Source organism: Platichthys flesus, chromosome 7 (genome assembly GCF_949316205.1).
Source record: "Platichthys flesus chromosome 7, fPlaFle2.1, whole genome shotgun sequence".
Classification (NCBI taxonomy): Eukaryota; Metazoa; Chordata; class Actinopteri; order Pleuronectiformes; family Pleuronectidae; genus Platichthys; species Platichthys flesus.
This window is the reverse complement of record NC_084951.1, coordinates 3,689,243-3,707,038: the sequence shown is the minus strand read 5'-3', so window position 1 is coordinate 3,707,038 and position 17,796 is coordinate 3,689,243. Positions and strand designations below refer to the sequence as shown.

Sequence of the window (17,796 nt, the reverse complement as noted above, 5' to 3'; positions counted from 1 at the left end):
CATGTTTTAATACTGTGCTGTACGTAATACTTTTTAACTTTGGCGTGGTATTATAACATACAAAAAGATACAGTGGAAACCCTGTTCCCAATAGTCTTTTTAAAATCCAGACAATACAGCAACGTACTATTATTCACGACCTGTTGTAATTGCAGTGATATGTAGTGGGTTACAAATGGAACTACTTGTAACCCTGCTGCCGATGTTTTTTCTGTTCATTTACTTGAAATAAGACTTGTATAACTCTATTTGCAATGTTTAATGTCGCTTGAAGTTGTTACTCCTGTCAGCGAACAGAACAATTGATAGAAACAGTAACCACAGCAGGGGTAGAAGTCACAGAGAAAGAGGAGGGAGGAGATGTGTGCCTATTGGCAGGGTCAAAGTGTCATAGATCCATAAAATATTTTAAAAGAAGCTTTTTATATATGATCATATATTGACCGTTTTAATGCTGGAAACAATTAAGGACCCATGCTAAAATAAGTCAAGCTGGTGAAGTCTAGAGGCATTTATTTTTGATGGTGGAGGATGCTGCTGTTCCTGGGCTGGCTACTTTCTCTCACACGTTGCACGTTGCTCACTCTCCCTGGCAGAGGGAGACCCCCTCTGCCAGTTTGGGGTTGGTTGACGGTTCATTCTCTAGCACCTGGCTTCTCTTCAGATGCAGAGTACTGGCTCAGCGGCTTCTCACTCCTGGCCGCCTGAGTAGTTTGTTCAACAACTGCTGCCTGCAAGTCCTGGTTTTGGTCAGCGGCTGACTCACCTCCAGCGATGGGGCAGTGCTGAGATGCTGGACAGGCCTTGGCTGTGGAGGCTGGGGCGACACAGTCCTGCTGCACGTCCCTGTTGGTCTGAGAACAGACAAATTTAAAGCTAAACGTTTAACTTTTAAAAGAAAGTAGGATATTCTTCCTTTTACTGATGTAAAGCTTAATTTATAAGCAATTACACACCCTTACACAGATTTGGTGCTGCAGTCTAACATGTTACAAATGACCGACCCCCCCCCCCCCCCCCCATAGTCTCACTCTCTCCTTTCTCTGTAGGTATCTCTGTTGCACTTCAACACAGAAATTTAACTCCTACTTTAATTTTAATGTATTGTCCTTGGTGAGCCAAAGGCAATTTTCCACCCTTCGTAGACAATATAGTAAAAAAATATAGTCTAAACCCTTCCACTACTCTTACCTCCGATCAAATGATTGTTTGAGTGAAGTTCCGCATTACGATGGACTGGGTTTCAGCTCAGATTACCGCTCCTCTGAGAGAACCACCACCTGAAGGCCCCACAGAGTTTGTTTTTCTTTTAGCCCTTTTGTTCTGCGACATATTATCTTTTCCTGGATCATGACATTATTCACCCTCCCTTTCCCTCAGCCATTGTGTGTATTTATGATTATGCTGGCTTAGCAACCAGTATTACTGTAAGAAAACAGCTTGTTTTTGTCCTGAATCTAGTGTTTTTACTCCTTGAGTTACGCTAGTTCCCTCTGTGCTGTTTTGATCAATCCCAAGATGTAGCTCAAACATCACGTCGGCAGCAACGACTCCGGGCTTCGTATGTCGGAGGTCACTAAAGTGAATGTTTAGTCGGTGTGTGCTTTTGCTAAAACGATGTCGGACACAGTAGTTTTCTCTGGCCCGCTCACAGGTGACGACATGTTTAGCCGCATGTTGTCTTTTAACAGCTGGCTGTCGAGGTGGTGTCCTGTAAACGGCGTGGGCTTTATAGATAATTGGCTAACTTTTTTGAGAAAACCTGGTCTTGTTAGGAGAGACGGCGTTCATCCCACTTGGGATGGAGCAGCTCTCTTATCTAGGAATATTACTAAGTCTATAACATGACAACCCATAGTTGGGACCAGGAAGCAGAGCTGCAGTGCTAAACACTTCTCTGCGCTCCCTCTGGATCAGTCACAAAACCCCATAGAGATTGTGTCTGTTCACCGTCCGATTAAATTATTGAAATTAAACTATAACAGAGCGAGAACTCCACACAAAAATTTAATACAAATTAAAACAACCTCTGAAACAATACAGGAAACCCAGACTTTTAAATGTGGTCTTTTAAACATTAGATCCCTGGCAAAAAAGGCTCTTTTAGTTAATGAAATAGTCTCTGATTACAACATAGATTTATTGTCCCTCACTGAGACGTGGCTGCATCCTGATGATTATGTCAGTCTAAATGAATCTACTCCCCCCAGTCATATCAATTCACAGTACTATTATTCAGGACCTGTTGTAATTGCAGTGATATGTAGTGGGTTACAAATGGAACTACTTGTAACCCTGCTGCCGATGTTTTTTCTGTTCATTTACTTGAAATAAGACTTGTATAACAGGTTCCTAGAGAAATTGGGCGAGGAGGTGGAGTTGCTGCTATTTTTAACTCCAGTCTATCAATTAATCCTAAACCTAAACTCAGCGACAAGTCATTTGAATGTCTGGTTCTTAGTCTTCCACGCCAATCCAGGAACCACCAACAGCCAATCATATTTGCCGTAGTTTACCGTGCTCCCAGGGCTTATACTGAATTTTTAAAGGAATTCCCTGAGTTTTTATCAAACTTAGTCCTAAAGACCGATAAAATTATTATTGTTGGTGACTTTAATATTCATGTTGATAATAATAATGATTGCCTTAGCGTAGCATTTATTTCAATACTAGACTCTATTGGTTTCAGTCAGTGGGTGCACAAACCTACTCATTGTGGTAACCACACACTTGACCTTGTATTATCGTACGGTGTCGCAATTGAAAATTTAACAGTACTTCCACGCAATCCAGTTCTATCAGACCATAATTTAATAACCTTTGATTTTTCAATAACTGAATATATGCCACTAATAAAAAATTCATATTCTAGATGTCTACCTGATAGTGCTGTAGCTAAATTTAAGGAAATAATCCCAATTACTTTTAAACCCGTATTAGCAGTAGATATAAACAACAAATTCTTTAATACCCTGAGCTCCATTGAGATCGACCACCTCGTCGATAGCTCTGCAGACTCATTACGATTAACATTAGACTCAATAGCGCCTCTAAAAAAGAAAAATGTCAAACATAGTAAATTAGCTCTGTGGTATAATTCCCAGACAAATGAGTTAAAACAATTATCAAGAAAACTAGAAAGGAAGTGGCGCTCCAGCAACAATGTTGAAAATCTAATAGACTGGAAGAATAGTGTTAAAGAATATAAAAAGGCTCTCCACAAAGCAAGAGCCGCCTACTATTCAAAACTAATAGAAGAGAATAAAAACAACCCCAGGTTTCTCTTCAGCACTGTAGCCAGGCTGACAGAGAGTCACACCTCCACCGAACCCAGTATTCCTCGATCCCTAAATAGCAATATCTTTATGACCTTTTTTAATGATAAAATTCAAACTATTAGAAATAAAATCAACCATCTCCTGCCATCAATTGGCACTAATACCCTCCCAACAACAGAGATCTCAGAAACGGCTGAGAATCCTACCCATTACTTAGACAGCTTCTCTCTGGTCACCCGTGATCAGTTTACCAAATTAATCTCAGGTTCTACACCAACAACCTGTATCTTAGATCCCATTCCTACCAAATTACTTAAAGAAATTCTGCCCCTAATTGATAGTTCGTTACTTAACATTATCAATCTGTCATTATCATTATCATCAGGTTATGTACCACAGTCTTTTAAAATAGCTGTCATCAAACCCCTACTCAAAAAACCCACCCTAGACCCAGAGGTTTTAGCCAATTACAGGCCAATATCTAATCTCCCCTTCATTTCTAAAATCTTAGAAAAAGTGGTAGCCAATCAGCTGTGTGAGTTTCTCCAGGAAAATAATATATATGATATTTCGATCGGGGTTTAGAGCCAATCACAGTACAGAGACAGCCTTGGCAAAAGTCACTAATGACCTTTTAATAGCCTCAGATCAGGGACTTGTGTCTGTCCTCGTTCTGTAAGATCTCAGTGCAGCATTCGACACAATTGACCATCAAATTTTATTACAAAGACTGAAACAGTTAATTAACATTAATGGAACCGCCCTTAACTGGTTTAAATCGTATTTTTCTGATCGCTCCCAATTTGTGCAAATTAATGATGAGTCATCTGTGCGCACCAAAGTTAATCATGGTGTTCCACAGGGCTCTGTGCTCAGCCCAATTTTATTCTCATTATATATGCTTCCACTAGGAAACATTATCAGGACACACTCGGTAAATTTCCACTGCTATGCGGATGAAACCCAGTTATATTTGTCAATAAAACCTGAACAAAGTAATCAATTAACTAAACTTCGAACATGTCTCAAGGACATAAAAACCTGGATGACCCGCAATTTTCTCTTATTAAACTCAGACAAAACAGAGGTTATAATACTTGGCCCCAAACACCTTAGAGATGCATTATCTAATGATATAGCTGCGCTAGACGACATTGCCCTTGCTTCCAATGAAACAGTCAGAAACTTGGGAGTGATCATCGATCCTGATTTATCCTTTAATAGTCACTTAAAACAAATTTCTAGGACCTGCTTTTTTCCACTTGCGTAATATTTCAAAAATTAGACATGTCCTTTCACAAAAAGATGCAGAAAAACTAGTCCACGCCTTTATTACATCGAGACTGGACTATTGTAATTCATTATTATCAGGCTCCAGCAGGAAGTCGTTAAAGACTCTACAGCTTGTCCAAAATGCTGCAGCACGTGTCCTGACGAGAACAAAGAGAAGAGAGCACATTTCTCCAATATTAGAATCGCTACACTGGCTTCCAGTTAAATCGAGAATAGAATTTAAAATTCTCCTCCTCACCTTCAAGGCCCTTAATAATATAGCGCCTTTAGACCTTAAAGAGCTGTTAATACCTTATAAACCCACTAGAGCACTCCGCTCCCAGAATTCAAGCCTACTTGTCGTCCCTAAATTCTCTAAAAGTAGAGTAGGAGCCAGAGCTTTTAGCCATCAAGCCCCTCGGCTGTGGAATAATCTACCACTTTCAGTTCGGGAGGCAGTCACCATCTGTTCGTTTAAAAGTAGGCTCAAAACCTTCCTTTTTGATAAAGCTTATAGTTAGAGCTAATTAGTGCGCCAGAACGTTACTTGTTCTATTTTATGACACATGACACACGGAGCTTCTCTTTCCAGCTTCTCCTTCCTCTTCTCCATCCCTATCCCCCTTCCCCGGAATCCCTTTGCTTTATCACCCGCAGATCCAGGGCCTCTGTGGCCGCACCATGGATTACGGTTTGTGGATCGCGCACTGGGGGTTGCGGTGTTGGATCCAGTGTGGCGGATTCTGAGTAATGTGGGCTGATCGTGGTGCTGGTGGCGGACCCTGTGTCGCGCTGGCATTGGGCAAGGGCGGGGGACCAGGACCGCGGTGGTGGCTTGTGATGGGTCCTCCTGGTGGGCGGTGGTGGACGGTGACTGAGGACTGGAGTGGCGTCTGGTCTGGATGGTGGATCGTGGTTAAGATGGTTGCTGAGCATGGACTGTGCTTGCAGCGGGACTGCTTGGCATGTCATGTTGGGGTTGTCCTTCGGGATGTCTACCCTCATCAATGCTGCTAGAGACTTTGATTATTGATGATGTTCTCCTGCACGTGGCATCTATTGCACTTCTGTCCGTCCTGGGAGAGGGATCCCTCACATGTGGCTCTCTCTGAGGTTTCTACATATTTTTACCCTGTTAAAAGTTTTTTTTGTAGTTTTTCCTTACTCTTGCTGAGGGTTAAGGACAGAGGATGTCACACCCTGTTAAAGCCCTATGAGATGAATTGTAATTTGTGAATATGGGCTATACAAATAAAATTTGATTGATTGATTGATCACATCTGTAAACCGGGAAACTTGACATTTAAAAGGTCCACCTGAACATTAAACAGTACAGACCTGTGGCATCCTCCGAAGCCCTACTGTGTGAAAACACTTTGAGCCTTTTAAATAGCTCTTCAGATCAGGCCAGAACAATAAAGGGTGGAGGAGTTCTTGCAGAAGCTTTCTGTTTGTCCTCAAGAAAAAAACAGACATGAATCATGTGGGTGGGCCCCCAGTAGACAGACCTGCTTGCTGAATTTCTGCAGCCTTTCTGACTTCCTGCTGCAGCTGTGTGGCTGAGATCTCCCTGTGTGCTGTGGGTAGAAGCCCCAGGACTTGAGCCTGTTGAGGCCCTCCACAGAGCGGCCTGTTGGGTTGATGTGGCAGGCTGGGATACGAGAAGGAAGATCCCAGGTCCCCTTAAAGTCTGGCCAAGCACTGCCTCTCTGTAGCACAAGAGAGAGAGAGAGATTTACAAAGAGACAATTAAAAAAGAGAGAGAAAATAAGATTTATACATTCTCACCTTAGCCACACCGGGGAGCAGGTGTCCTCTGTCATTGGCAATTATAGTGGTGTGACCAGTCTTTGCTTGGGGTCTCTGTGAGTGCGTAGACACAGACCCACACACAGACCCACACACAGACCCACACACAGAAACACACGCACACACACACACAGTTTCCATGAGTTCAGAGGAAATAACGTTGACTCTAGAATGTCGGGGGACACATGACACACAGAGCTTCTCTTCCCAGCTTATCCTTCCTCTTCTCCCTGCTTATCACATCCAAGAAATTAATATCTCATCAATACATGGTACTTCCGTGGCTTCTTCCCCGGAGTCCCTTTGCCTTATCGTCCACACATCCTGGATTATGATGGTGGATCGCTTATCAGAGATCATGATCGTAATGGTGGATCCAGAATGGCCGATTCTGTATCATGCTGGCTTATCTTGATAATAATGGCGGAATCTGTATCATGTTGGCATCTGATCTTGATGGTGGATCATGTTCGTGGTGGCTCCTGACCATGGACTATGATTGCAGCAGGATTGCCTGATCATTATTGACAATAATCTATATATTCATTGACCTTCAGTTATGCTACAAAGTGTTTATTCTAATCAATGCTGCAATTACCTGTTGTGCAATTGCAGTAGTAGATTTGACGTTTGCTAATTATAAATAATCATGAAATATGATTACTAAAGTAAAAATTATTTATTAAAAATAATAAAAAATTATAAAGCTATTAATTAAGAATAGTAAAACAATTAATTAGAAATGATACGGTTATCCATTAATAAGTGTTAAAATAATTAATGACAAAAATAAAATTATCAATTAAGAATAATACGATCTGTAATCATTGCTTATCGTAGCGGGGCACCACCCTGTCAAACTATAGTTATCAGTCTCAAGTGATAAAAGTTAAATTAATAATCTCAATATTTAATATTAATGATTATATAATAAACAATGAAGGGTTTTAAGTTCGAGCACAGGCTATAGTAATCCAGCTGTATTCACATACATATGCACAAATAATCACAGAAATACAAATACTTTAATTACAAAAGTATTTATTAAAAAGGGAAATAAAGTGAATGTTATTTCAATGATTCTTCATTTAACAAACTCCAATATTTCCAGGATGGCAACAGCAGCACTTATCACAATTAGGACCACGCATGTGATACTGAGTATCTATGTGTGTGTGTGTGGTTAGGGTTAGGGTTAGGGTCGTGTGTGTCTGCCTGTCTGTGTGTGTCCCTATGTCTGTGTGAGAAAGAAAAGGGGGAGTGGCTATGGCGTAATGACGACTTCACGTGGTGACGTCATCTGGCCGAGATCAAGATGTTACGTTCAAGTAATTTCAAGATGGAGGTTTTATCACCTCTTTGACGACATGAGGTCGAAGACAAGATGGTGGTCGGTCGCCAGTTACACAAAGGACTATTTCTAGACAAAGAGATTTCTTATGTCCTGGTTCTGGCGCTGAATGGCGTCGAGATGTATTAAGGCTCTTTAACTCTAGATTTATCCACGTAACATGAAACATGTGGTTTAAGAGAAAGGAGAGAGAGAGAGAGAGAGATCAGAGAGAGAAAGACATCAGAAACATCACCGAGACAAACTTCCAGCGAAGCAGGCAGTCCAGTTACGTGAGATTTATCTTTTAACAGATGTAAGTCTCCGCACAATATCTCTGAGCGGTAACAAACCGGCGCTTCCTTTTAACGTGTTACCGTCAGAGATATTGAATCTTAACCTAAACCTAGACTTAACCTAAGCATAACCTTAACCTATTCCTTAAAATGTAATGATTAAATCATGGAGATTTGCTTTTTGTCCCCAAAAGGAGGACAAGTCCCTGTCATGCAATTTAAGCATTCTCTAAAAATGACCACAACTTCATATTTCACTGCAAATCTTTCACATTACAATCTACATCGGCAATTTCCTGTTCAATTTAGGGTATGGGTCCCAGACACTTTTTTGTAAGACTGATGGGCTTGGTTCATATACCTTGATTTTCATACATGTTGGTGAATCGTGCCGCCGGGGCAGCATCATGGAAATATCAGTTTGTCGCACCCATATGCAAGACCCATAATGGAAGTTTATGTACAGTGAAGTTATAAACAACTGCCGTTTCACAGTCAAACATTAAAATTGGACGTGACGTTGTGGACACACCCTCTGACAAAAACTCACAAAGAGTACAACTTTTCCTCATCAAGGTGGTTGGGTTGCATTGACCAGATTTAAATCAATCTGATAAATCCTCAGAAGAAGGAGTTTGTTAAAGTACAATGTGTGTGAATTGCCAAAAATGACCGCTCAATTCAGAATGGTTGTTGGGTTTGGAATATGGGTCCCCTGGACTTTGTAATTCTAGGTGTAATACATATGCCAAGGGATTTTCATGTATTTAGGTAAAAACACCTGACAGGTTGCTCCTCGGGCCCTAATAATACCAGGCACTGTAATACCTTGACCACACACACACACACATATGCAAACACACAGACACACCCACAGAAAACTATCAGGCAATGTGAAATACAACACACTGGGACAGGAGTGCTGATGTGTGTTGAGCAGCTGTACCTGTTTGAAGTATTTAGTCTCACACCAGTCGTTGGGCCTGTGTGTCCTGAAGGAGCTCTCATACTGAGGATGTAGAGACACTTGTGAGTCAAACAAGCCTGCAGAGTTTCATGATCAGCATTTATCTTAGTTTTATGTACTTACATATATTTTTGTCTCATGTTTATTTTCCGTGTTCATCTGTATCTTACCTGGTTTGCTGAGTAATTGGACGACATGTCTGCCTACTGCCCCCGTGTGTTACTGTTGACTCGTTGCCTAGCAACACCAAATAATTCGTCAGACGTCACACAGCACCCACGCACTGCACTCTGGGAACCCCAGTTGTATAGGTGTTTGTTTGTGGATACATAAAGTTCACAGTTCACTTTGAATTTTTAAATTTTTTTATTTGTCTATTTATTGCCTGTCCCGTCGTGACCTACACAAGGACTTTTATTTTGAAAACTGAAACCCGACGTTCTGGTGGTTGTCAGACTTTGTTGAGGAGAATATATTAGGTTTAAATAAGTCCATTTGATCTCCATGACAAGAAACCATTTCAAGAGTTTGGTAACGTATTGGATATTGAGAAAAAATTATATAAAGTTGATAATGGATCAAATAAATGTTGTGTCTCTATGAACTGCTATTCAACTTGTTGCTTTATTGATGTTAAGTAAAGCAGCATGTCTGTCACAAAGACTGTTCTGATTTAAACATTATGTAACACAAAGATAAGGATTAACACCAGAACAAGTTTTGGTAATCAAGGATTATGTCATGAACAGGTATCAGTAGGTTGTCACTGTGTGAGCTTGGAGGAGGTGGGTGACTCGCTCCCAGGTTAGCAGAACGTTGCAAGTCCAAAAATCATGTGTAAAGTGTATTTGTGTCTTTAAACAAACCGGTTTTCGGGAGCTACAGTACACAGCATAAGAATACATTCACGTCTCACATCTTGGGACTTCTTTGCTTTGGCCTAAGTAGGTATCTGGGTGTGTCTCTGTTAGAATTCACACAAAAGCATAGGATATACAAACACCTGATAGCATTGTTTAAGTTGGGCCCACACTGTTCAGCTGCTGAGTGAGGCCCTCTTCAAGTTGATGTAGTATGGGGTAATTTAGATTTACAGACAAAAAAGAGGCCACTTAGTGTGGGTGTTATGGGGCAGACCAGTTATCTGCGGCGCACTTCATCCTGTGGTGTACATCATCCTGCAGCGCACATCATCCTGCAGCGCACATCATCCTACAGCGCACTTCATCCTGCAGCGCATATCATCCTGCGGTGTGCATCATCCTGTGGCGCACATCCGGGCACATCATCTTGCGGCGCACATCATCCTGCAGCACACATCATCCTGCAGCGCGCATCATCGTGTGGCGCACATCATCCTGTGGCGCACATTATCCTGGGGCGCACATTGGCATTTGGCACACATCTTCCTGCTGCGCACCAGCGCGGCGCACTTCATCCGGCAGTGCACTTCAGACAAAAAAGAACCAGGTTTTATAATCGCACACTTAATTACAACAACATGCACAGTAGTCTTTTCACTTTTTATATTACCACTCATGTGTAGTAACACCATTCACATGCACTTTGTGTAAAAATGCGTTTTTTGTCTATCATCACATTAATTTATGATCATGTCCAATATTTAATTTTATTACATTTCAATTTCAATAAAAAATTTGCAGTATCCCATATTATTTTATCAGTCAATTTCTACTGACGTTAAATTAGTTAAGTATTAGTATATCTCTATACACTTTTTTCTGTAATCTATATACTTTATTATATTGTTCTGTACACCAATCAATCTTGCAGCAAGCTTTCGCAAGAAGCTCCTTCCGGATTAATAAAGTCTTATTTTATAAATTGTGAGGGCATATAGTGAAGTAATGTTTCCATACCGGTGGGAGGCAGTAAAGCACTTAATAGTGCCTAGTCTGCCGGAAAGAGGAAGAAGATAAAACACCATGTTTTTCTTCCGGTGAACACACGTCGCAGTAATGGACGCTATGATGGAGACTGAATAGGTTGTAGGTGGTCGGGACGGGCAGTTAACTTCAGTATTCTTCCCCCTCTGGTTTCTCTGAACGAAGGGACACGTGTAACTTTTCAGCTACGTGTGGCTGAGTTAGTTTACACCCAGCTCTCTGTCTACGTGTCGTTCTCTGATGCTCTGGGACACATGGAGGCTCCGTCCTCTCGTCCCTCTGCCACCCCGGACGCTCCCGGGTGGCCGGCGGGCCGGAGACCCCTCTCCGGCGGGGAGTCCGAGTGTGACCCCGCCAGGGACACCAAGACACACTTCCGCGTCTGTCGCTTCATTATGGAGACAGGTAACACCCAGTTTCACCAGGGTATCATGGAAGCTCACTTCTGTTTAGTAAGCAAGATTCAAAGTCATGCCTGATGGCGAAAAAGTTATTATTGTAAAAATGACATAGCTTATTATATTACTTTATACGAATATGACCAATTAAACAATTTTCTTCTTTAAATACATAGTCCAGGCAAAGTAACGCCTTTTGGAGCCAAAAATAGAAGTAATTGTAAAATAATTTTTTTCAGCATAAAAAAATTCTATGAGGTGTCTAGAACAATATACTAAAAGTCCTAAGAAAGCCTAGTTGAGGAAATATGTTTAATTTTCCTCAACCTTTCGTGGTGGGGAGGCCCACAGTACAGAGGAAAACATGGGTATAAGAAAAGGCCTGTCTCCCCCATCCCACCACAGACAAGGGTCAATACAAAAGTTCAATCTCATTTGTAAATCTCCAGACCACAAGATGCATTATCCCAAGGAACTTTACATACAAGGTCGAGACGCTAAAAGTTCTACAGAACACAACAGTTCCCACAAAGTTAGTGACATGTATTTAAAGAAATGTTAGGTCGAGAGATCAAGAGAGGGAGAAGTGCTCAGTGCATGATGGGAGTCCCCTCTACGGTTTAGAGCTAAGGGATGGTTCAGTGCTCACTTGAGTCAGTTCTAACTTTAAGATTTATCAAAGAGGGAAGATATAAGTCTCTCCTTAAATGTAGAGATAGTGTCTGTCTCCTGAACCCAGAGTGACAGCTGGTTTGACAGGAGCCTGTTCAAAATAGAGAATTGCAACAGGAGAAAGACAGAAAAAACACAGTGTGTTGAGCTTTTTTTTATTGTCCACCAGCAGCAACAATGTATCAAAGATGTTTCTTCCTTTTAAGATAAGAGATGTTTTTTCTGATGCGTTGTATGAGGACAGTTCTTAAACCACAGGGAGACAGGGGTTGAGCCCACACTTTTCCATAACAGTAATACTTTTATTACCAGCAATCAGTGCCAGTTTCATGTCAGCTATGTTCCCTCATAAGACTAGTTTAGGTGAACCAAGGATCTCAAATCCATTAATCTCCTTAAGAATTGAGTGAGGTCACCTGTTTAATTTTATATCTTTTGCAGAGCTCTAAGAGGGATGATTTATTATTATATATTTATTGTGGTGTAATGTAGGTTGTATAAATAAAATTAAACTGTAAACTTATTATAGCAGCTAATATATGAGAAGGAAAGTACCCTCTGATTAAATCTATTGATCTATCAATCTAGTTCCATTTGTTATTTATTGTATCAAATTTGACTTTGAAAAGTTAAGTGTTTTATTATCTCATTATTCTGTCTTAACACCTCACACATTTCCCTGGTTAGGTTTTAATTTCATCATGTATAATTTCTAAACCATAAATTGACCACACATCTGATCCATCAAGAAGCATTAGTCAGCTTTTAGCCTGTGTATTCAAGATTTTTATTGTCATATGCACAACAATAACATTAAACAGTCGCTGGCAATTAAATGCTTGAGTCATAGGCTCTCTTCTAGCAATACTCAAGTAATTACAACCAAAAAAAAAATTGAAATAGTATAAAATAGAATATCAACATTTAAAATAGAAAATAAAATATATATCTAAATATATATATTTCTCTACACTGTTTCTTGTCAACCTCTGTGCATTTAGATTTTGAAAAACATTCAGCATGTAAGAAATGGTTTTGAGCTGTAACCGTAGCAGCCTGGGACAGAACTCTGACGTACTGCTGACATAATGATTCAAATGGTGACTCAAATGATTGATAAAATAGAAATGGCAGTTCAGAAAAGAAATGAAGGATATGAATTTGTGTGATGGATCTATCAAATTTGATGAAACACCACATTGGATTTTGAGTGTACCCTCCTCCCTTGCTCAGGAGTGAAGCTGGGCATGCGCTCGGTGCCTGTGGCCACAGCGTGTGTGTTGTACCATCGTTTCTTCAAGCGTGTCAACATGCGTGCATATGAACCCTACTTGGTGGCCATGAGCTGTCTCTACCTGGCTGGCAAAGTGGAGGAGCAGCATGTCAGAACCCGTGACATCATCAACGTGAGCCACAGGTAATATGCTTGGTTACAAGTGGGTACTATTTGCCGCATGTAATACTTTAAGGCCCCTGAGAGCAAGATACCTCACTAAACGGTGTGCTGCTGTGAAGATAAAGCCTTGGTGGCAGATGCAGGCCACTTGCATTGAAACACAGACATCGAATATTACATGTGAACTGAAGTGTTTCTATCTTGAGTGTCTTGAACTATGTAAAATAGTCAAGTCATTCTGACAGCGATTGACATAAAACAAATGCAGCATTCGTATCATCAGATTCTTTTTAATATTATAATAATGAAGAGTGGCTAGAGTGTAGTGAATATGTTGGGTATGCAGCAGCGTCACAAAGTATTTGTACAAATTTGCTTTGACCTTTGATAACGGACCAATGCACTTGCAGCTCTTAACCTGCCTGTTTGGAATGGGCTTTTTGCTTGACCTGTGGTGATGCTGGTTGCAGCTTTTTTTCTGAAACTGAAAAAGTGACCTACATTAATTGTGTCAAGTAAAGAGTGACTGCAGGACTACGTCCCCAGAACCCTGAGGCTGTACCATCCCTGCATCCACCATAGACTGTTTATAAAATATTCTGCACACAAACAGTACAAACAGAGTATATTGTAGAACTGTTTGAGGAGGACACACTAGAGAAAAAGATTAATTTTGAAGGAGCTTTGCAGCATTAACACAGGACAAGAGCACAACTTTCCAAACATGCAGTTTAAGGTTGCTTATTATTATGTTTCGTGTTTTAGGTCAGTTTGAACTAAGTCCTTTTAAGAGTGGTCACCTCAATTTCCCTCTGTCCTCATCTCTCTACCACCTCCGTGTCCCCCTCTGTCTCTCCCTTGCAGGTATTTCAACAGTGGCAGTGCGCCTTTAGATTGTGACAAGGAGTTCTGGGACTTGAGGGACAGCGTGGTGCAGTGCGAGCTCCTCATCCTCCGACAGCTAAACTTCCAAGTCTCATTCGAACACCCTCACAAGGTAAGTGTGAGCATATGTATGGATTCCTGTCCCCCCCTGTCTAGTGTGGGCCTATTTTTCTGTCTCAGTCACTGTTGTCATGTCGTGGTTGTCCCAAAGTGTTTGTGTTTCTTTATTTTTAACTGAATTGTTAACTTAAAACAAATTGAATTGCCGTTTGACTCACATATAGAATGTGTCATTTAGAGAGTGGCAGGATTTTTTATTCGTCTCCCTCTCTCCTTAGTATTTACTTCACTACCTGCTGTCTGTGAAGTCACTGGTTAACCGCCACGCTTGGTCTCGAACCCCCATCACTGAGACTTCGTGGGCTCTGCTTCGAGACTGTTACCATGGAGACATGTGCATCCGACACACACCTCAACACATTGCCATAGCAACGCTGTACCTGGCTTTAAACAGCTACGGAGTGGAGCTGCCTGTCGGGGAGAAGGAGTGGTGGCAGGTGTGTCTTTGCTGCATGGTCACAGTTACAGATTGAAGAGAGAAACGACTGATCAGAAACAATAATGTGCATGTGAACAAGATAGAGAAAGTTACTATGTAATTATTGATTTGACCATAAAATGTGATGTATGTGATACCTGTTTATACAGCCAACAGACACAGTGGGCCGAACTCATAATGTGCTCTGCGGGTCAAGATCGGCACCAGATCATTTTCATAATTTGTTTTTGTGTGTCCCTCCCTCCCACCCTCCCACCCTACCTCCATCTCCTCTCTACCTCCCTCTCCTCTCTCTGCGCGAGGAGAAGTATTGTCTTTCTTCAGTACAGATATGAGACACACTCATTTTACGACAAAAAAATCAGTTTTATGCTGCCATCTCTGACAGTATTTCTGATACCGAAACCACGATACAAATATCCACAGTTTTGTGTCGCAATCCAGGATGTTAAAACTACAGAAGAATTCCCTGGAGGGATCATTTCATGCAGATCATTTGGGTTAGGTATCGATTTCTGCCTCCCTGACATTCATATAAACGCATCAGTGTCTCTGTTACACCGGATTATCAACAGACAGGTAACAGTTTTCACTCCATGATGCTGAGTCAATCTTTGTTTGAGACACATTTAACAGAATTTAAAGCATGTACCATATTCAGTTTAGTCCATAAGGGCCATTTTACACTATGATGGATATACAGTCGATGTGGCCTTGCACAGATGCTCCCATGCCAACAGCAAATCTTCAACTTTGTACCATTTTGCACTTGAACCAATGGGACATCTCCGCCTGACCATCCAGCTCCAGCCAGTCCACAAAGTGTCTCTAAGTGTTAAATATTAATTGAAAGATGCTGGCAATTATAGTTTTCCATTGTCCAAATGAAGTCTCTTGTTAGAGCTTTGATTTTTAAGTTACTGTATCCAAATGCAAATGAAACAGAGTCAGAATTTGTTATGGTTTTATTCTGCAGTCCTCAAGGCATTAAAATCTAGGTAATTTGAAATGGTGTGTGAGGCTTTGATGTCCACTGCTTATTGAGACCAGGTGTGGAGCTGAAGTATCTCTTTGTGTGTGTGTTTGTGTGTGTAGGTGCTGTGTGAGGACGCAACTAAAGCAGACATCGATGCAGTGATCTCAGACCTTCTTCAACTCTATGACATGGATGCCAAGTGTATCTAAAGGACACACAAGCAAGACCTGCACATGGCGTGCGTGTGTGTGCGTGTGCGCGTGTGTGTGCGTGTGCGTGTGCGTGTGTGTGTGTGTGACAATATTTAGTATTGCCCAAGTTATTCTATGAGCTGGGACTATAAAAATGAACACGCATGCACTACCGATTATTGCCACCTGGGAGAGACATTTCTTGACATGTCAGCAGTGCAGTGTAATGTGCTGGAATCGTCATCAGCAGCAGGAAAAACTTTTGAAAAACCTCAGCAGTCTTTTCACGCGATTCATGTTTTGAAAACAAACACCACTGTATGGATGGGACTGGATCCTCTTAAATTCGTCACCCAATTAAGAGTAATTCACCAATAATTATTGCTCAAAATGAAATCAGAACACGGCTTATGACCTGTCATGTTTCGAGGATATTGCGGGTCATATTTAATGTGTTATTACTGTCTGTAAGTTCCATGAGGTAATAAAGACCAACAATGTGTGATTGTCTAAAGTATTGTAAGTATTATCGCACTGGATGACATGTTCTATTCATTTCCACACAGTGCAGTTAATTTTGCCTGAGACTGGCAGGATCCACATTCTCAGTAGAAGGAAGTGTGCTTCAGGCTGAGGTATGAGAACACATAATGTTGGCTTCACGTTTTTACCAGTTCCTAATGAGGTTGAGCTAGAGAAGATCAATGTGAACACCAAGACCAGACTGCAAGTGCCTTTGTGCTGTATGGGCCCTAAATGAGAAAACTCAGCCATCACTATATTTAATCTTCAAAATATGTTTAAGATCTTTCTGCTGAGACTGTGGATGTCAAAAAATGTTTTAAATTACTGTACAAAGCCTCTCAGACCTGATATTATTAGGATGCTCGCTAACATTTTTTGCATTTAGAGAGAGAGAGAGAGAGATTTGATTTTTCAAGCCACTTTTATTTACTCAGTTTTCAAAAACACAAGTTACATCAACATAAAAACAATATTCAATCCAAAATATGACCAAACACCAGTTTATCTATTGTCACAGAACATAAAACTTGCTTGAGGCTCCACATCTTCTCAAAATCTTCTACATTATTTGACAAAATAAAGAAAGTAAAATCAGTTTTCATCCTAGCCTTTAACATTCGTTTAAAGATGCAAATAACATCTTCATCCAGTGATTCTTCAAGTTTTTTCCTCCTGGAGAGATAGATCGCCATCTTTGCTTGACCCAAAATAAAGTTGAAGAGTTGACATTTTATTTTTACTGTTGTACTTGTAACCCAGGATGAACATTTGACCTGTGAAAACTTCTTCAAATAAAGCACACAGGTGAGTCAGAAACAGAAACAGAGTCGACCACACTTCAGAAAACAATGAAGAACTGTCTCCCTCTGTGGACAGAAGGGACACGTAGCAGCAACTTCAGAGTTAATCGACGAAACAAAAGCGTTTACAGGAACAGCTCCGTGTAGAATCCACTGTAAGTCCCCCCCCCCCCCTCCTTAGTCAACGGTGGTTTGTACAGGGCTCTCCACTCCGGCCTCTGAGCCTCCGTCAGATCCAGATGAGTCCTCCATGGAGAGTCACTCCGGGCTTCTAGTCTGTTCTGGTTCAGAAACTTCACTAGTTAATAAAACATTGTTTTCCCTGTCATGGTGCGGTTTGTACAGGGCTCTCCACTCCGGCCTCTGAGCCTCCGTCTGATCCAGATGAGTCCTCCATGGAGAGTCACTCCGGGCTTCTAGTCTGCTCTGGTTCAGAAACTTCACTAGTAAATAAAACATTGTTTTCCCTGTCATGGTGCTTAGTGTATTACCAGTTTTTAATTTCAACAACAAACCTTCACATTTTATCATAGGA

General features: G+C 41.1%; 2 protein-coding genes across 3 annotated transcripts; one reads left to right on the top strand and one right to left on the bottom strand.

The window, feature by feature from the left end:
• Positions 1 to 496: 496 nt before the first annotated feature.
• On the bottom strand, positions 497 to 9,221 carry cfap126 (cilia and flagella associated protein 126). Of its 2 annotated transcripts, XM_062391214.1 has the most exons (5): positions 9,123 to 9,221; positions 8,932 to 8,994; positions 6,339 to 6,413; positions 6,059 to 6,259; positions 497 to 854 (listed from the first exon to the last, which is right to left on the bottom strand). In XM_062391214.1, exons 1-5 carry the CDS (start codon positions 9,147 to 9,149, stop codon positions 636 to 638), a joined length of 585 nt encoding a protein of 194 aa, XP_062247198.1. In that variant the 5' UTR covers positions 9,150 to 9,221; the 3' UTR covers positions 497 to 635. The 2 variants fall into 2 exon arrangements, with proteins under 2 accessions (XP_062247198.1, XP_062247199.1); XM_062391215.1 differs by lacking the exon at positions 6,339 to 6,413.
• A 1,681-nt stretch (positions 9,222 to 10,902) lies between these two features.
• Positions 10,903 to 16,439, top strand: ccnq (cyclin Q). Its single transcript, XM_062392376.1, has 5 exons — positions 10,903 to 11,264; positions 13,163 to 13,346; positions 14,190 to 14,322; positions 14,549 to 14,767; positions 15,865 to 16,439. The coding sequence occupies exons 1-5, from the start codon at positions 11,114 to 11,116 to the stop codon at positions 15,952 to 15,954; spliced, it is 777 nt and encodes a 258-aa protein (XP_062248360.1). The 5' UTR covers positions 10,903 to 11,113; the 3' UTR covers positions 15,955 to 16,439.
• The last annotated feature ends 1,357 nt before the right edge of the window (positions 16,440 to 17,796 follow it).